At 45.3% G+C, this 19,373-nt stretch overlaps 2 protein-coding genes across 4 annotated transcripts in view; one reads left to right on the forward strand and one right to left on the reverse strand.

Annotated features, from left to right (window-relative positions):
• Positions 1-13,381, reverse strand: part of LOC116824375 (gamma-aminobutyric acid receptor subunit rho-1) — a 108,746-nt gene extending 95,365 nt beyond the window's left edge. For all 3 annotated transcript variants that reach the window (XM_032779595.2, XM_032779594.2, XM_032779593.2), the window contains exon 1: positions 13,260-13,381. In XM_032779595.2, coding sequence (XP_032635486.1) covers positions 13,260-13,381 — 122 coding nt within the window. The remainder of the gene's footprint in view (positions 1-13,259) is intronic.
• Positions 1-19,373, forward strand: part of PM20D2 (peptidase M20 domain containing 2) — a 217,763-nt gene that overhangs the window by 149,198 nt on the left and 49,192 nt on the right. The gene's annotated exons all lie outside the window — the stretch shown is intronic.

Genomic DNA, 19,373 nt, shown 5'->3' on the forward strand with positions numbered 1-19,373 from the left:
ACCGTAGGAGAACACTTCAACCTCCCTGGACACACAATAGCAGATTTAAAGGTAGCCATCCTGCAGCAAAAAAAATTAAGACAGACTTCAAGAGATAAACTGCTGAACTTCAATTCATTTGCAAATTTGACACCACCAGCTTCAGGATTAAACAAAGACTGTGAATGGCTACCAACTACAAAAAGCAGTTTCTCTCCTCTCTTGTTTCACACTCTCAAACTTCAGAAGAGGCCTCGCTCCTCCTGATTGAAACAACCTTGTTATCTCCAGATGATTCTTGCCTGCCATATTTATACCTACCTCTGGAAATTTCCACTATATGCACTAACAAAGTGGGTATTCACCCACAAAGCTCATGTTCCATACGTCTGTTAGTTTATAAGGCCGCACAGGACTCTTCACTGCTTTTACAGAAATCCAGACTAACACGGCTTCCCCTCTGATACTTTTAAATGTGTTGGTGGCATCTCTCCTTTAAAAACCACGAAGGGAAGCGTTAAGAAGACGCTATGAGATAATGTTAAGTAAAGACAGGCTGTAAACCATTTGCCCCTTTGGAACACACTCATCATATATGCTTGTAGAGTTAACATAGAACTCAACATTGAGGTGTTATCCCCTTTAAGTAGGCTTAAAATCAGACAGAACAAATATCTGGGAATGGGGTGAAAAAATGATGGAAATTAGAATGAGAAACAGATACAAGGTATGAGTATGGAAATTATATGGAAGAAACAATATATACCAGTATAAAAGTGCCAACTTAACTTTGGAAATTCCTTCTTTCCTCAACCAAAGCTAGGGCTTTCCTATAGTTTGAAATATGTTTGTTTTTAAATTGAATCATCCTTGGAGTGGGAAAACCTGAATTAAAGCCTGTCCACTTGCAAGTTTGCAGCGCTGGTGAGGGAGGTTACAGGCTGCAGACTTAGCAGGTGTCTACAGCTTAAAAAGCTCAGCACGCCGCTGCAACTCCCTGTTTGCAGTGCTGGCTGCCACCTGGGTCTGCTTCCGGGGTTAGCGAGACACGCGCATGTGATGCGCGCTGGTCATCAGCGTGCAGTGGACAGCTCACCAGCGTTTTTATTGGCCTCGAGGTATTAGGATTATCGCCAGCATTCCTTTCGAGCCTCCTTGGTCAGCCGCTTAGCACTCCACTGCCCTGGGCTCAGAGCCTGGAAGGAGGAGAGCGCGGGCTTGCCGAGCTCCAGCGGGGAGAGCGGGGTTTGCTGCGTCCAGCAGTGAGAGGGTTGCCGAGCTCTGGCCAGAGAGCGGAGAGCGGGGCTTGCCGCAGCTCTCTTGCGCGGAGAGCGGGGCTTGCCGCGCTCTCGCCGGGAGAGCGGGCTTGCCGCGCTCTGGCGGGGAGAGTGGGGCTTGCCGAGCTCCGGCCGGGAGAGCGGGGCTTGCGGGCTCTGGACTGGGTCAAGTGGGGTCCGAAGCGAGCTCTGGCTCTAAGTGACCGACGAGCACGCAACTTTTGCTCCGTGACACCCCAGGGTGGTCCTCAGAGCGCTTGCTGGGTCACTCAATGTCTCCCACAGTGCCCCGTCAGCTGGACGTCACAGGGGCGCGAGCCTGAGGTCACCTCCCAGCAGCCGAGGAGGCCGGGGGCTCCCCAACCCAGCCTGTGACCCATAAACGGGGGCTGACCGCGCTGCAGCCCCCGACCCCAGAGCTGGGAGCACGCACCAGGCCTGTGTCTCCATTCCAGTTGGGTTCGGGGTGTGCTCCCCACGCTAGGCTTGCCCGGTGCTTGGGACGGCTGACAGTCCCCTCTTTTTCTCAGCTGGCACCCACGCCGGAGCTGCCAGGGGGGCTGCAGCAGGGCTGGGTTGAGGCTCTGGTGGGCAGGTCCTCAGTGTCCCAGTGCCCAGCAAAACCCAGTGTCTTGCATTCCGCCCTGGGGGAGGATTCACTCCAGGACGAAGTGGGAATGTTTTCTCAACGATTGTCTCTGAATCGGTGTGTGCCTCCATTCCCCTCTGTGCGACTCGTAGCTAGGTATGCAGGATAAGTGCAGCGACCCCTAGAGGGCAGGGTGACAGCCGCGGCGCAGAAAGGGCCGGCACCTGCTAGCCGGCAAGGGTGTGGTACTGACGGGCCCCCTGCACTGCAAGGATCAGCCAGACGTGCTGGAGAACAGACCAGGTGCCGCTGGCCGGGAAAGAGACAAAGCCGGGGCAGCTGAGGGGTCAGTCTCCTGGGACTCGGGAAGCCCCTGGGCTGTGCCCCCCCCCAATGCACTTTTGCTGGTGTCCGCTGGTGGGTGCTAACCAGCCCTGTCCTACGCTTTCTGTGATCAGTGGCCGCTGGCTGCTCTGCTCCTGGGGACGTGTGGTGAATTTTCTCTGTATTTTTTTCCCACAGCCCTGGTCTGCCCCCTTAACCCCTGGCCAGCAGAGGTACTGAAAAAGCCAGACAGGGACCCACCCGACCCCCCCCCACGAGCCCCGTGTTCAAGATGTGTTCAGACAATGGTAGGCATGCAGGCAGACCACTACCGTTGAATTGCCTCAGTCCATCCACAAACTCAGCACATTGTGCCCAATGTTCTCAAAACACCCTCTCCAGCATCCTGGTGCTTAACACACCAACTGCCCCCACACCAGTACGTTCACCTCACAGCCCTGACAACTACGACTGTTACCCAATGCACTCAACACCCTCACCATGAGCATTTTATCCCAGTGACATGCCAGGCCCAGTGCCCCAAGTGCAGGCAGGCAGTCCCAAGTGCAGCAGCAGGCAGTGCGAGCCCTCAAGGAAGAACATATTCAAACCTGTGAGTGTAATGCTCATCACCGTACCCCCTTCCTGTGTTATGTACTGTATTTTATAAAGGATTTCTTGTCTTTATTCACTGTTATTATTACAGAAACTGTAACATCTACAACTTAAAAAAAAATAGGAACTGTAAATCAATGAAACCACTGCAGGTAACTGTTGTGAGCAATGCTCTTACTGCAGTGGAAGCACCGCCAAGCACCAACTTACTGTGTGGCTTCAGCCTCAAAGTGCTCCTTTAAGGCATCCCTTTTTTGAAGCACTGTGCTGGGCCTCTCTAGTCACCTGCTCTCTGGCTGTTTCAAATTCAGCCTCCAGCGTTAACCTCGGAGGTCCATTCGTCATGAAGTTTCACCCTTCCCTTCAAATATTATGGAGGATACAGCACAGCGGTTATAATGGTCGTGGATGCTGCTTTCCCCACATCTAGCTTCCCGTACAGACTTCTCCATCTCCCCTTAAACGGCCAAAGCACACCCCGGTCATTCTGCACCGGCTCAGCCTGTAGTTGAACCGGTCCTTGCGTCATGTCAAGCTTCCCTGCGTAGGTTCATGAGCCAAGGCATTAACGGGTAGCGGGGGTCTCCAAGGATCACAATGGGCATTTCGACGTCCACCACTGTGATCTTCTGGTCTGCGGAAAAAAAGTCCTGCTTGCAGCTCTGAACAGGCACTGTTCCGAAAGATGCATGCATCATGCACTCCTGGCCATCCTGTGTAATGGGGTAGAATTTTATGTACCCTGCTTGGTTTTACCCGCATTCTGCCATATATTTTATGTTGTAGCAGTCTCGGATGATGACCTACCACATGTTGTTCATTTTAAGAACACTTTCACTGCAGATTTGACAAAACACTAAGAAGGTACCAATGTGAGATTTCTAAAAACAGCTATAGCACTTGACCCAAGGTTTAAAAATCTGAAGTGCTTCCAAAATCTGAGAGGCTCAGGTGTGGAACGTGCTTTCAGAAGTCTTAAAAGAGCAACACTCTGATGCAGAAACTACAGAACCCGAAGCACCAAAAAAGAAAATCAACCTTCTGCTGGTGGCATCTGACTCAGATAATGAAAATGAACATGCATCAATCTGCACCACTTTGGATTGTTATCGAGCGGAATCTGTCATCAGTATGGAAGCATGTCCCCTGGAATGTTGGTTGAAGAATGAAGGGACATATGAATCTTTAGTGAATCTGGCATGTAAATATCTTGGAACGCTGACTACAACAGTGCCATGAAAACCCCTGTTCTCACTTTCAGGCGACATTGTAAATAAGAAGCGGGCAGCATTATTTCCTGCAAATATAAATAAACTTGTTTGTCTGAGTGATTGGCTGAACAAGAAGTAGGACTGAGTTGACTTGCTGGCTTTAAAATCTCTGATGCACTTCAAACCAAATGCACTACTTCAGGTAGAATAAACAAACAAACAAATTTATTAACTACAAAAGATAGATTTTAAGTGATTGTAAGTCAAATCATAACAAGTTGGATTTGGTCAAATGAAATGAAAGCAAAACATATTCTAAGCTAATCTTAACACTTTCAATATCCTTACAAATGTAGATGCTTCTCACCACAGGCTGGCTGGCAGCTCTTCAGCCAGGTTCTCCCCTTTGATCAGCACTTCAGTCACATCTGTAGATGCAGGTGGAAGAGAGAGGAAGAGCATGGCAAATGTCTCTCCCTTTTAGCGTGTCCTTTCTTCCCTCTTGGCTTCCCCCCTCCTTCAGAGTCAAGTGAGCGTTACCTCATCGCAGTTCCAAACTGATCAAAGGAAGGGGGAGTGATTCCTTCGAGAGTCCAACAGATTCTTTTGTTGCTGCCTACTGTTCCTGTGAGACTGGGCTAGGTTTGTCCCATACATGCCCTGATGAGGTGTGAACTGCCGTTCTGCTCTTTGAGAGTTTTCGCCTGGGCTTATTTTGAGCCACAAAGACACATTTTCAGCCTCATAACTATACACATGAAATTATAACCTATAACATTATGATAACAACAATGTTCAGTGCATCATGATCCTTCCGAAGACACCCAACATGACAAACTTTGCATTGGATACCCCACACAATTATTCTATAAGGATGAACATGTGGTTGCTGGGTGTTCCCCTGAGATACAGAGCATCACAGAGAAGTATAAACATCTCAAAACACAGTTTAAAATTATCCTAATGGGCAGTCTAGGTAGCCAGGCTGAACATTAAATGAGAACACCAACGACTGAATGAACTCCCCTGTGATCAGATGTTCACTTCCCATAACTCCTGAGCAGGTTAATATGGGCCAGAAGGAGCCAATTAATCATATATGCTGCACCTGGAGGGCAGCCAGGGAATGATAAAGCCTAATTCAAAAATGAAGCCCAGGTGGGGAAGGAGTTGGGTTAGAATTATCAAGATAAGAAGTGAAGTCAGCAGGAGAGTGCTGGGAAGGGGCTTGCAGTTGTACGGGGGAGCAGAATATTCCTGGGATCCTGACCTGAGATAGGCAAGGGGCTAAGAAGGATGAAGTAGCCATGGGGAGTAGAGGAAGCTCTGGTGGCAAACCCAGAGATAGAGCAGGGGATAGAGAAGTGGGATAGGAAGGAGTTGGGGAAATAGCAACAGGAAGTGAGACTGAGTGCAGACCTGGGTTGCTAGTCGTAAGGCCCATGGGCTGGGACCTAGAGTTGCAGATGGTCTGGGGTTCTCCTACCAGGCACTAGGAAACGAAACCTGACTTAGAAGTGGAATGGAAGACTGCTTGAGGTGGCACCTGGATAGCTTGTCCAATGGGACCTTGATATCCTGGATAGTATGCCGTGACCTGGCTGGAGGGGCACATCACAAAGAGCGAGCACTTTGGGTTGTGAAGAGTGAGCAACCAATAACACTTGCTTTGTGGGACAAAAGCTATTCCCTAGACCTAGCCACAAAGAGGTGAATGTGCAGTGAGTGGAGCCCTTTACTTACCCTTTCACCCCTTGAGCTGGTTCCACAGACCCAAGCTGGCACAGCAGTGCTAAGAAGCTTGTGCTGCTGCTACCCATGTGGTACTAGTTTAGTGAATAGAATTCTGAAGTCTTCAGGACTGGCAGCCTCATACCTGCATTAACAGTCTATCTTAGCAATAAAAGATGAGCCGTTACAGAGGTAAAAGTAACAACAACACAAAAGTGCATTTATGGTGATGATTCACACATACTAGTTTGTACTGTCAGCTTGAGAACATGGACTAGTAAACTGTGTGCTAGGTGTAACATACACATTTCTTAATTGCTCTGCCCCAGGGTCTCAAACTCAAATGACCACGAGGGCCACATGAGGACTAGTGCATTGGCCCAAGGGCCGAATCACTGACACCTCCCCCCGCCGCCCTCGGCCCTGCTCCCACTCCACCCCTTCCATGAAGCCCTGCCCCTGCCCCGCCTTTTCCCACCCCTTCCCTGCCCCCATTCCAACCCCTTCCCCAAAACTCCCAACTCCGCCCCCTCCCTGCCCCCAGGGGGTGCAGGAAATGTGTGAGATGTAGCAGGGGCTCAGGGCAGGGAATTGGGGTGTGGGGTGCAGGACATGTGAGGGGTGTGGCAGGGGGTCAGGCAGGGGATTGGGGTGCAGGACGGGTGCGGCAGGGGGCTCAGGGAAGTGGATTGGGGTGCAGGAGGGGTGTGGGGTGTGGCAGGGGGTTCAGGGAAGGGGATTGGGGTGCAGGAGGGGTGTGGCAGAGGGTCAGGGTGCAGGATACAGCAGGGGGCTCAGGGCAGTGGGTTGGTGTGCAGGAGGGGTATGGCAGGGGGTCGGGGTGCAGCAAGGGGCTCAGGGCAGTGGGTTGGGGTGCAGGAGAGGTGTGGCAGGGGGTCGGGGTGCAGCAAGGGGCTCAGGGCAGTGGGTTGGGGTGCAGGAGGGGTGTGGCAGGGGGTCGGGGTACGGGGTGTAGCAAGGGGCTCAGGGCAGGCGGTTTGACTGCAGGAGGGGCTCGGGGGGTGGGCTCTGGCCCTGCGCGCACTGGAGGCAGGGCAGGTTCCCTTCCTCCATGCCCTGCCCCCGTGCTGCTCCGGGAAGTGGCTGGAACATGGGGGAGGAGAGGCGCAGGGTGCAGTTGCTGTTGCTTCAGGCACTACCCCCAGCAGCTCCCAATGGTCGGGAACAGGGAACCGTGACTGAAGCAACATCAACACCACCCCCCCCCGTGCCTCTCCTCCCCCAGGTTCTGTCTGCTTCCTGGAGCAGCATGGGGCCAGGGCAGGCAGGCAGGGAGCCTGCCCTGCCTCTGGTGTGCGTCGGGCCGGAGCCGCTCTAGGTAAACGTTAGGAGAGGGCTGCAAGGAGCTTTGCGGGCCACAGAAAATAACCTCGCGGGCTGCGTGTTTGAGACCCCTGTTCTAGCCATATTTTTCCTCTGCTTTTCCTGTTTGCATGTTTAGCAAATGTTGCTTTATGTAATTAAGTCCTAAATTAAAAGGAAAAACAAGAAAAGAGAAGGGAACTATGATGGGATGTAAACCTCACAGTGATACTGAGTGGGTTAACAGGAGACTGGGAGCTCAATTACCATCTCTGCTGGCACCTGGAAAGGTGTTCAGTATGTCAATTAGCAGGTCCACTGGAAAGCAGTGACTATCCTTAAGGTGAGAGGAGAGGGGAAAAAAGAGGGAGTTTTTTCCTGTTTTCTGAGAATGGTCTGATAAAAGTCAGGAATGAGGAGAATTGGGAAAAGATACAGGAGGGGAGTTGCCCCCATTTTGAGACCTGCCAGAGGCGTTAAGACTCCTGGGAGGCAGCCATGGGGTTTTGGGGCTCAGCTGAGGAGCCGAGAATCAGAGAAGACTTATGAAGGATTAAAGCTCAAGCCTAGGAAAGGTGGGAGTGGTTTAAGTTAGAATTTCTGGCTTGGGATTTGTTGGCTAACTCTAGGGGGAAATTGTGAGCGTCATGGGCCACTCCTGAGATCTTGGAGTCTGAGGGGTGACCAGGGTCCCCAGGGGCACACTGAGGTTGCTCAGTTAGGACAAACTGCAAAGAACGGGGCAGACAATCCCCAAAGCTGGTAGTTATTCCAATACTTAAATCCATCCAGCTAGTAACAGAACAGCTTCCACAGAAGCCAAAACACAGTTCCCTTAAAAGCAACCCAGCATTTGGGCTCCCTCCCAGACAGCCAAGTCAAATATGAAAGTTCTACCAATCCCAAAGGATAGGACACATTATCTCTCAGATTAATAAATATTTCAGATTTTACCCAAATACATGCTTACAGCCAATTCCTATTAACTAAACTAAAATTTATTACAAAAAAGAAGAGAGAGAGAGAGAGAGAATGTATATTTGTTAAAAGATCATTCTACATAGTGACATGAGTACAGTTCTGGGAACAATTTCATAGTTGAGATGGTGAGTTTAGGAGTTGCACAGAGTTCATAGAATTAGTCCATAGATTTAGTCCAATGTCCAACACCAGGGTGATCCAAATGGTTTATGGTGCAAACACATATTTCAGTTGTTATAACTGCTCTCCATTGAAGGAAATGAGGGACAACTTGCACCACGTAGCAGAAATAGAGTTGCTATGTTGAGAATATAATGAGCTGAAATAATATGGATAGGGTCATGCAATGAGATGGTAAAGAGGCAAGTGTTGTAGATACTCCCTCCCACCCCCTTTCTAAAAAGACAGCACGCGTATGTTTAACAAAACCTACCTAGTAGGCTGGCACATGGCTGAAAGGTGACAGTAACAATGGCTTCAGGATTTTAGAATTAAAAGATATTTTACCTAATGGTCAGCTGGGTTCAGAGAGCCTAGGCTTCTTTTCATATGCTCATCTTCACCATTAATAATTCTGCAGGTCTTATTAGGCCATCAACGCCACCTGTATAGTTCTAGAGTCCTTGAGATTATCTCCTGCTAGCCTTCAAAGGGTTTCAACAGGGGTAACTGACTGGAACTTAGTAAACCATTCTGTTCGATACTCAGATTCTCTGTTTCCTCTCTTAGCAGCATTGGCTCACCAAAAGACCATGCTTTTATCCAATTCAGTATTAAACTAACTAAAGGTTTATTAACTAGGAAAACAAAATAAGTTTACAAGTTTAAAGTAGGCAAACATATACACACAGACACACAAAAATGAGTTAGTCTTGGGTTTCAAAAAGCACTGGAAGCTGCTGTATATATATCCTTTAGAGCCAAACCATGTTAAGAAGCTTGGGGATCCCTTGCTTATGTTTAGAAATATTGCCGTCTCCAAATAGGGAACAATTAACAAAGTCTTTTGTCCACCAATATTCCACTATGGTTCATTTGATCTATATGGGTCTTCTTTTGTTGGACAAGAGATGACACTTCTTGTCGTAAACTAGTACTTCACACTTGGTAATGCTTCTCTCCTGACTGGGTTTCCAGTTGAATAGCAAACATTTTTATAGTTTCAAAGCAAGTAGTTATGCTATAACATGGGATACAGATATTATAAGCGAGATAAATGCAGGCAGCAACTCACAAGCATTGCATAAAGTCTAAACACATTCTTAACACCTATTTTACCAATACTAACACAGGTGAGCCAGAACGGCTTCCAGCTGTGCATTGGTCAGTGTTCAGAGAGGCCTAGGGGTCTTGGTGTGAGCTGGCACGTGGTCTGCTGCTATTACACCACCTCATTATGTAGGTTCTGTACTGTTTTTCATTCAGTTCTTACTTTACAATGTCCTGTCTAGTCTCAAAGTCTTAGACCAGGTGTCGGCAACCTATGGCATGCATGCCAATGAGCACATGAGCCGATTTTTAATGACACACTGCTGCCTGCCAGGGTCCTGCTCAGCCCGCTGCCAGCGGATGGAACCCCAGACCAGCAGTGGACTGAGCAGCTTGGCTTGCTGTTAGTCTGGGCTACTGGCCCCGCTCAGTTCGTTGCTGGTCTGAGTACTGGCTGCTGGCCCCTTGCCAGCTGGGGTCCCAGCCACCGGCCCCACTCAGCCTGCTGCCAGCCTGGGGTTCTGGCTGCAGGCCCCGCTCAGCCTGCTGCCTAGGTGAACAGAACCCCAGGCCGGGAGCAGGCTGAACAAGCCGGCGGCTTAAGATCAGCATTTTAATTTAATTTTAAATGAAGCTTCTTAAACATTTTGAAAACCTTGTTGAAAGGGTTCAGATAAGCCCTAGAAGAACAATTAGAAGTCTTGAAAACATTCCTTGTAGCAAGAAACTAAAGAAGCTCAGTCTACATAGTTTAGCTGAGAAAAGGTTAAGAGGTGACTTGATTACGTCTACAAGTACTCTACAAGTACCTAGCTGGGGAAGAGATATCTGATTGTAGAGAATCTTTAGTCAGAAAAAGGCATAACAAGATCTAATGGTTGCCTAGCTTCTGTTTCTAAATTTGAACTAGAAATAAGATGCAATTCTTTTTAAAAGTGAGAATAATTAACCACTGCAACAACTTCCCTAAGACTGTGGTGGGTTCTCCATCACTTTAAGTCTTTAAATCAAGCCTGGATGTATTTCTAAAAGAGATAAAGAGTCCTGTAGCACCTTATAGACTAACAGACATAATGAAGCATGAGCTTTCGTGGGTGAATACCCACTTTGTCGGATGCACATCGGATACATCTCTAAAAGAGATGCTACAGCTCAAACAGAAGTTTATGGGCTTGAAGTGGAAATTACTGTGTGAGGATTTGTAGCCTGTGTTATACCAGAGGTCAAACCAGATGATAATTATCACCTCTAGCCTTAAAATCTACAAACCTCTGAGAGATTTTGGGCCAGGGACAGATTGATCATTGCTGCAAAGCTATCTGAAAACTTCCTTACTTGGCCAGTGGAGGATCACTTCAAAGTGAGGATTGTCAAGTGAAGTAGCATTGCTCTGTGGGGTAGTCACTTCCCCCCTCCTTGTGACTGGTAGAGGGGGCCTGGATGGTGTGTTCCTATACCCTGGTGATCCTTGGCTGCTGGAACAGCCCCTTCCAGCCTTCAGGCTATTCCAAATTGCCCCAGGAGGATCAGCCCTACAGAGTGATCCAGGATCACAAAAGTTGCTTAAGGTGGTCTCCCAAGGTGTGCTGAGTGGAGTGTTGCTGGACTGCAGCTTGGGATCTGGCCCTGTATGATTGGGCCCTCACATAGATTGGCCTAACATCCTGCTTTGGTGAACAGCCCCATCACCCCGGTTGGGGTTTTCCTACTTATTAAGTGATTCTGTTGGGACTATCTTAATATCCTATTTCATCTTGTGGATAAAGTTCTTTATACTTTTTTCTACTTACTAGCCCTCTCCATTACTATTAGATTCCTACGTTCTGTCTCATCATGTTTCTCCCTTTTTTGTAAAAATAGAGAGATACTTAAAGGCACTCAACTATTGCAACACTCCCAGATGCTGCTTCTGTATATTAAACAAATTGACATACAGTTGTGTCTATAGATCAGAACAGGGAACTATACATGTGCTCCTTGAGAGCTTTCCACATAGCAACAGCCACAGAGAGCAATTTCCTTGTTCCCCCACGTCTTTGACATCTTAGATCAGAACAGGCAGCACACAGGAGAGAAGAGTGCCAGGCACCTTTCCCCTCCACCTCCATTTTGTACCACTAGGGAAGGACTGGGCACAGCTCCAGGCCTCACACTTCTCTAATTGCATGGACTGCTTGAGGCTATTGCTAGTAGCAGAGCTGGTGTTAGGGGTAGCAAGCAGGGCAAAAGCTCAGGGCCCCACGCCACAGGGGACCTCAGGCGTTGCAGAAATCCAACCTGTGGCAGCTCAGGGAGGCGGGATGGGGGGCCGACTCCTTAGGTTCTGCCCTGGGCCCCAACAAGTCTAATGGCAGCCTGGCCACTAGCAGAGGTAACCATCCCAAATTGTGTATGGAGGAGGTAGGGCCAAGGGTGTGCTCCCCTTCACACCAGCCAGCAGCAGTGTCACCTAAGTTGGATTCTCAGTGCTTCAGAGGTCCTGGTGGGATAATGAAACCACACAAGGCCCAAAGAACAGTCTATTTAATTTCAAGTGCAACCTGAATATGTCATTCTTCCTTTGGCATGTGCCTCTTAACGTCTCCCCTCACTAGGATTTATTCTTTCCCTTAACCATATTTTTGATGAAGTGCTTGGGGATATCTCTCTAATAAAGATGCTAATTACAGCTGCATTATGGGCATACACAGGTTTGTACAACTTGTACACTGTATTTTTGTTCAACCTGTTAAAGCTGGCAGTTTAGACCTTGCCATCTACTTTGCTAGGGTCAACTACAGGGTTGCTGCCATTTTTGTGAACTTGAATGAAACCAACAAAGGGTGGCATTGGTTTAATATCTCTTTCAATGTATCCGTTTGGGTCTGTTTGTGAACAGGCGCCACTGCAGCCATCTTCCCAGTTTTATTTCTGGATATGTGGCTTCACCATTGAACCCATTTCATACTTTACAAGATGGATCTTGGATTCACAGATATTAACACTGGAATAGTTATGTAATAGGGTAGTCTGGCGAATTTTCAAGAAAGCAGAGAAGGGGAGTATTTGAAGAAAGACAGGAACCACATTTCATTCTCTGATGATTTTCCCCCAACACAGATGTTTATAGAAATAGCTTGAATTCTTCCTGCTTGACACTACTGCATCTCTATTATTACTTCATCTCCCTTAAAACTACTTTTTCTCATGTTAATTAAGATAGCATTGGTGACAACTGAGAGTTGCTAATGAGCAAAAACAATGATTGCAGTGAAGGGAAAATCTTAGTTTGTGTTGGAAAGCTTCAGCAGACATCATTTTAAACACTGACTTCTTAGAAGGCATAAGCCAGTGATAACCTCCAGACAAGTGCACAGAATTTTTTTTCTCCAGCAATATCCCCTCATGTTTGTCTAGTTGCATGTACAGGTCATGTTATGTAATTATTCTTACTAGACCTCAACATTTTTTACAAAACAGAACATGAGTACCCCAAAACGCAACATGAAACTGCTCTAATATCAGGAAAATTTCCCTCCAGTCAAACTCCTAAATGACCGCATATGGCAGCACTGGAAAAAAATTAGCATGTAGCCCTTTTGAAAACAACTGGGCAATTGATCTGCAGGTTATTCAATGTCCTCTCTTGTTCACAGGCATAACTGATTGTATCCTTGTAGTCCGCAGAAATGTTGGAACTAATAAAACTTTTGTATCCACTCTTGTAAATACCTCAGCATTCTACCGCAATAAACAATCAACTCCTCTTTTCCTTCCCCAAGACTGCTATAATCAAGAACAAGCAAACCAGATTGTTGCCACATTAAACCAGATTGTTGATACTAGTGGTTTTGGATGTAAAAAATGTAAAACAACTAGTCATTGGAGGAAAAAGAAAAAGCTAAGCACAATATTTGTTGGTCAGATAACCCTGAATATACTGCAATACGAACTTCAGAGGTCTGCATTAGGAATGATATAGTTATCTGCAATGTTGCATTTGCCCAAATTGTATATATCTGAATTTACTAGGAGACTCACCTGCCCTTCTTATATACCTCATGTATTTCTTTTCCTTGCCGGTGAACTCTGCATTCAGTAGACAAAACCCATCCCCACAACAGCAAGAAGACGCTAAACTGCATTTTATGGACAGTCAACATGATACTTTGGGGTCCTATATCCAGAAATAGTCCATACAAGAAGAAAACCAAAATGTAGATTCTGTTTCTCTTTTTAAGACATTATCAGTCCCTTCGTTATTGGAAGGATGTTTACTCATACAAAAAATCATCCTGCAGTATTTAATCTGGATAGTGGGGAAAGCAATTTCCACTAAACCTATAAATCCCTCTACGTCAGATGGTAGGGATTTTCGAACAGTGTAGAATTCATGTATTCCTACAGAACGATTTTTTTTGTTCAAACAGGCTATTGTATAAATTGTTTAAAACAAAGTCTTTCAGGTATTTTGGAAAATGTCATATTTCTGGTGAACCAGGGTATTCTAGCTGATCAAAGAGTTCTTTAATTGCTGATTTAAGTGTACCAGTTAATGCCTAATACAATAGTCTTTATCAAACACCTATTTGTATCTGCTTCCAGCAGCTAATCATCATAATTTCTATCTAGCTTTTAAGGAACATATTTGATCTTATTTTTCCTGGTTTTGCTTCATGCTTGCAGTGTGTGGTGATGCCGCTGTTGATGTGCTTACAGAACCTGTGTCGGCACTTCACTGCCAAGCTGTTTGGATATACACAGGATCTATGGAAAATATCTAGTTAGGGAGGTAAAGATGAGCATAGGGTGAGTCATTTGTCCTCTCTGCAGTTGGATATTTATAAGAGATCATGGTTGATTGTTACTTGCAGACTAGAGAATGACAGGGTGAAGAGAGCAACAGAGGATTTCGAAGGACTAGAGGAAAAAAATGTTCTACATCTTTAGCAAGTAAAGAAATTGTCTCTGATGTTAATTAAATTTAGAAATAGCTGTTGCTTGCATTTCTGTACTTGCTGCCAACATCCTGATCCTTCTCTTTGAAGCACTATAATGGCTTCCCATTATCAACAGCTTCAAGTTTAAACTCTTGGTTTCATGACCCCATGCAACTCTGCGTCGATCTACACCTTATCTCTTATCACTTGCTACTATCCCTTGCATTCTACCATTGACACCAAATTTACCCTAGTCCTCCATTTCTTCCACAGATGCCACCAATACTTTTTCTTTACATGCCCGCTATGCATACAATTCCCACCCTCTACAAGGACAACTGGTCACAACCTTCTCTTCAGGCTGATTCCTCTTAAAGACATTGGGGCAGATTCTTGCCTGGTATAAATTGTCATAGCTCTATTGACTTAAGTTGTCATAGCTCTATTGAACACCTCAGCTAGTATACAGAATTTATGGCTAGAAGGGACCATTAGATCATCTAGTCTGACCTGTATGTCACAGGCCACAAGAGAGACATGGGGGGCATGTATGCTATGAGTGGAGAATTGTAAATATAGTACCTATATTTAAGAAAGGTGAAAAAAGTGATCTGGGAAACTACAGGCCTGTAGGTTTGACCTCAGTTGTATGCAAGGTATTAAAACAAATTTTGAAAGAGTAATTAAAGACAAAGAGGTAAACGGGATAAAATACAACATGATTTTACAAAAGGTAGATCATGCCAAATCAACCAGATTTATTTTTTTAACAAGATAACTGATTTTCTAGATAAAGTAAATGCAGTAGATCTAATCTACCTGGATTTCAATAAAACATTTGATACAGTTCCAGATAGGAAATTAGTTAAATTGGAGAAGATGAGGATTAATACAAGAATTGAAAGGTGAGTAAGGAATTGATTAAAAGGGAGACTACAGTGGGTCATACTGAAAGGTGAACTGTCAGGCTGGAGGGAGCTTACTAGTGGAGTTCAAGGATAAGTCTTGGGACAAATCTTATTTAACATTTTCATTAATGACGTTGGCACAAAAAGTGGGAGTGTGCTAATAAAATTTGCAGAGGACCCAAGGTAGGCAGGTATTGCCAACACGGTGGAGGACCAGAATATCATGCCAAAATAGCTGGATGACCTTTGGAACAATTTACCAAGGGTCATGGATTTTCTATAACAAATAATTTTTAAATCAAGATTAGATGTTTTCCTAAAAGGTATGCTATAGCAAATATTTTGGGGGAAGTTCTATGGACTGAGTTATACAGGAGGGCAGACTAGATTATCACAATGGTCCCTTTTGGCCTTGAAATCCATGGAATCCATTTTGAAGTCTACTCTATACTTTCCCAAGGAGATTGTGGTAATCCATGGTGGTTCTCTTAGGTCATCTCTGGCTCCAAGGTGTCCAATCTGTGTCTTTTGGATCCTCTTCTTGAAAATCAGCAGCTACCATATGTTTAGACCATCTGACTGCTGCATAATGTCTTCTTTTTAGACACTTCCTGGATGTGGTGTCCCTTGCTGGACAAAGCAGTTTGCTGTGAGGTGGCTTGCCACACCATGGGCATTCTTTCATGCTCTTGTTGTATTCCTTTCCTCTTACTCCATGTTAGTATAGTTGCTCTGGATTCTTTTGTGTCTGTACTGGTTTGGGTGTGTACTGCTTCTGCCATCAAGAGGTATTTTCCTTCCCATGGCTCTGTGGCCTGTTCCTTAGTTATTCCTGAGGACAGTCTGTTGCTTTATGTATTGGCTTTGGAGGACTATGTTCTTGGCTGCTTCTAGTGTGAGGTTAGGATCATTCTGAAACCTTTCTGATAGCTGGCTGTCCCTCTGCTCTGCAACAAGCCTGTCTCTGATTAAGTTCTTTATTCATCTCCCTATAGCCACAGTGTTGGATTAGGTTGTACTGGACTGTTATGAAGTTGTTTGCTGATTCATGCTTCTCTTGTTTGCATAAGTGAAATTGTGCCAGCTCAAGAAATTGTATTGAAGCATGGCATGAAATGTGTATTTAGTGGTTTAACTGTATTGCTCTGTTTCATTTGAGCAGCTGTGGGCTTCTGGAAAGTATAATGTCCTCTGCTGCAGATACCATTGTATGGAGCAGGGTATTAACTTGTTTCTCTTCTGATTGCTCATCCAAGCTGGAAGTTTGATAGAACCTCAGGAATCTGCTTACCCTGAGGGTATTGGAAATCAAATTCTGCTAGGGTGGTATTTGGAAAAAGGCTGAGTCAGACATAACCATCTGGATTAGAGACCCAGCAGACCACGGCTAGGGTGGATGCAAGCCTGACTGACTACATTTCCTGTTACACACTCTTGTCTCTTAGCAGTGTACATCCTAGTGGCAGCTCTAAACATTCACAACTAATATCACATCAAGTTTGTATGTAACTGTCTGGGAAGTTCTCTGTTTGTCCACATTGAATGTAACCAGGTCATAATCTTTGGTCCCAAGGTAACCACCAGTTTCCCATCCACTGATTAATTTATCTTTATCCATCATAGTGAGATCAAAAATACTTACCTCATGTGCTCATCCTGTGATTTGCCTTGGCTTTCTGTAAATTGTTGGACAGGCCCTGGCAGGTTTCAAAGCCCCTAATGGCGTAGGCCTTGGCTGCCTTACAGGGTTCCTCCTTAAATCTCATCATGATAGTTAGCTGTGCTCATATGTCAGCCACTTTTTAGATACCCCACCATTAAGACTTAGGTGGGGAGTAGGTGATTGTGTCTTTGCTATGATGGGCACCAGGGAATGGGAGCAAATGTGTGCTGCAGCATTCTAAACAAGCTGCAAGTAATAGAGAAGCCCTGGTATCAGCCCCACCAAGAGGGAATACAATAATAATGGAATCTCATAGTCATGAGGGCATGTGCGGCTGTTGTGAAGTTGTCACTGAATAAATAAGGGTGTAGACTATGTAAATTGTGCCACATCTAACAAAAGGTTTTCCCTGGAAAGAGAGTGGTTGAAAGTGATGCAAAGATTCTTAACCTGACTTGCTCTTCCTGAACAAATCACCTTAATTTGGCACATGAAGGAAAAGTGAGTCATAACCTCTGCTATACCAGGGCTCAGGATGAGGTAGCTGATGATAATATCACATTACTCCAGGGCAGACATGGAACACGCAGGGTCCGTGGGGCTAGAGATGTAGAGGTGTATCATTGGCATACAGAAGAAACTTGATGAGTCTGATCCTTGCTAGTGTAAACATGTCCTCCTATGAATAATGAGACCATCCACAGTTACCTTGGATAAGATGATAAAATACAGGGGATATAAACTTCCATGCTCCAGAGCATAAACAAACCTATGATGGGGGTTAGGAAGAAGCTTCCCCTATGGGCAATCTATTCCGTAACTCAAGTATCAGAGGGGTAGCCGTGTTAGTCTGGATCCATAAAAGCAGCAAAGAATCCTGTGGCACCTTATAGACTAACAGACGTATTGGAGCATGAGCTTTCGTGGGTGCATACCCACTTCGTCGGATAGCTCATGCTCCAATACGTCTGTTAGTCTGTAAGGTGCCACAGGACTCTTTACTGCTATTCCATAACTGTCTGTTATGTCTGGCCATGGTCAGATAGTGGTATTATTATTGGGGGTGCTAGGCACTGTACAAACACAAAGTCAAAGACCATCTCTGGCCCAAGGAGCTTATAACCTAAATAGAAAAGACACACAAAAGTTAGGGTAGGAGGAGAAACTGAGGCACAGAGAGGCAAAGTGACTTGCCTAAGGTTACACAGTAAGTCAGCAACAGAGCCAGGAATAGAATCTAGGTCTCCTGAGTTTCAGCCCAGTATTCTTTCCACTAGATTATACTGTGTTAGATGAACCCTGCACAGATCCAGCATTGCAATTCCTATTTTCCTATCTTATCTGACAGGAACATCACAATAAACAATTGCAGAAATCAACAAAGGAGCAAATCAGTCTAAATTACTCAGACTTTCCTCTGCCTGAGAGCTTAGCTGGATATTTCTTCAATGTCTCTGACTAAGGAAAAATAACATCACTTAGTCTCACTCATAGCTCTTCTGTATGTCTACATAAAATCCCTGCACAGAAGGTGATCAAGTCAAGGTCCCAGCCATCACTTCTCCAGATTGTTCCACAGCTTCAGCTCCCAGTGACCACCATTCAACCTTCATAGCCTCCAACCACAAGAAATCAGAGAACTACAAAGAGCTAGGAAATCAGCAACCCTGTAACTGAAAACTGTTTTTGGTGAGCTGGCTGCATCTTTGGTTAGAAGAGGAGATCAGCTATGCCCCAGGATCAGCACGGCAATAAAAAGCCATAGGTTTGGGACTATTTAAACACCCATGGAAGCTAATGGCAAAACGATTATGTTTGCATAGGGCTTAGCACAATAGGGCTCTGGTTTCCAGGCTCTACAGTCTGCAATATACATTAATAATAAATCTCCAATGAATATGTTGAGAGTAGGATTGGGCCCTAAAATATTATGTGCTCTTTAATCAGCTCAAACCAGCATCATCTGACTTCTGAGTGCCCAGGGCTTCCAGAGTCTGGGTAGAAAATTGGCTATTTAAGAAGAGGAAATAAGGTTTATCTTAGATCATAATTTTCTTAAAAGAAGGAGCAAAGCAGGCCTTTGAGAAGTAAAACAAGGATGGAGGGGAGAGGGAAAGGCATTTGAAAATTGAGATGAAGAAGTCACCATTTTTTTAAAAAAAAGGAATAAATCTCTTGGCTTTAAACATTTATTCTATCAAAATTACTAGCAGGCTGAGGGTTAATTTTGCCTGCTTTCCATAAGTGAGATTTTTGCATGATGCTGGAGATTAAAACAGACAGCTTTTTTTATTCAGTGGATAGAAGGCCCTGTGGGTATTGAAGAGACCTGTGTGAATAATTTTTAGTGAACAAGATACTTAACACATTTATCCTCTTGTACAGCTTATGGAATAGCTGTGAACAGACTGATTTCCTCATATGGATTTATCATTCAAATTTGATCAATGAATATCTTTCTTTGTTTACTCTAGGGATTGATTGCAAATACTGTATATTTGAATTGTTGCTTAGTTGTGCCTGGTCAGATGATAGCATGGAGTTGTTTGTTATCTCATAGAATGAACCTTTGTAAATACTGATTTTTTTTGCATTATTTACCCAGCTCTAGTTCTGAACTAAACTTTCCACCTGTATTCCAACA

Source organism: Chelonoidis abingdonii, chromosome 3, assembly GCF_003597395.2.
Source record: "Chelonoidis abingdonii isolate Lonesome George chromosome 3, CheloAbing_2.0, whole genome shotgun sequence".
Lineage (NCBI taxonomy): Eukaryota > Metazoa > Chordata > Testudines > Testudinidae > Chelonoidis > Chelonoidis abingdonii.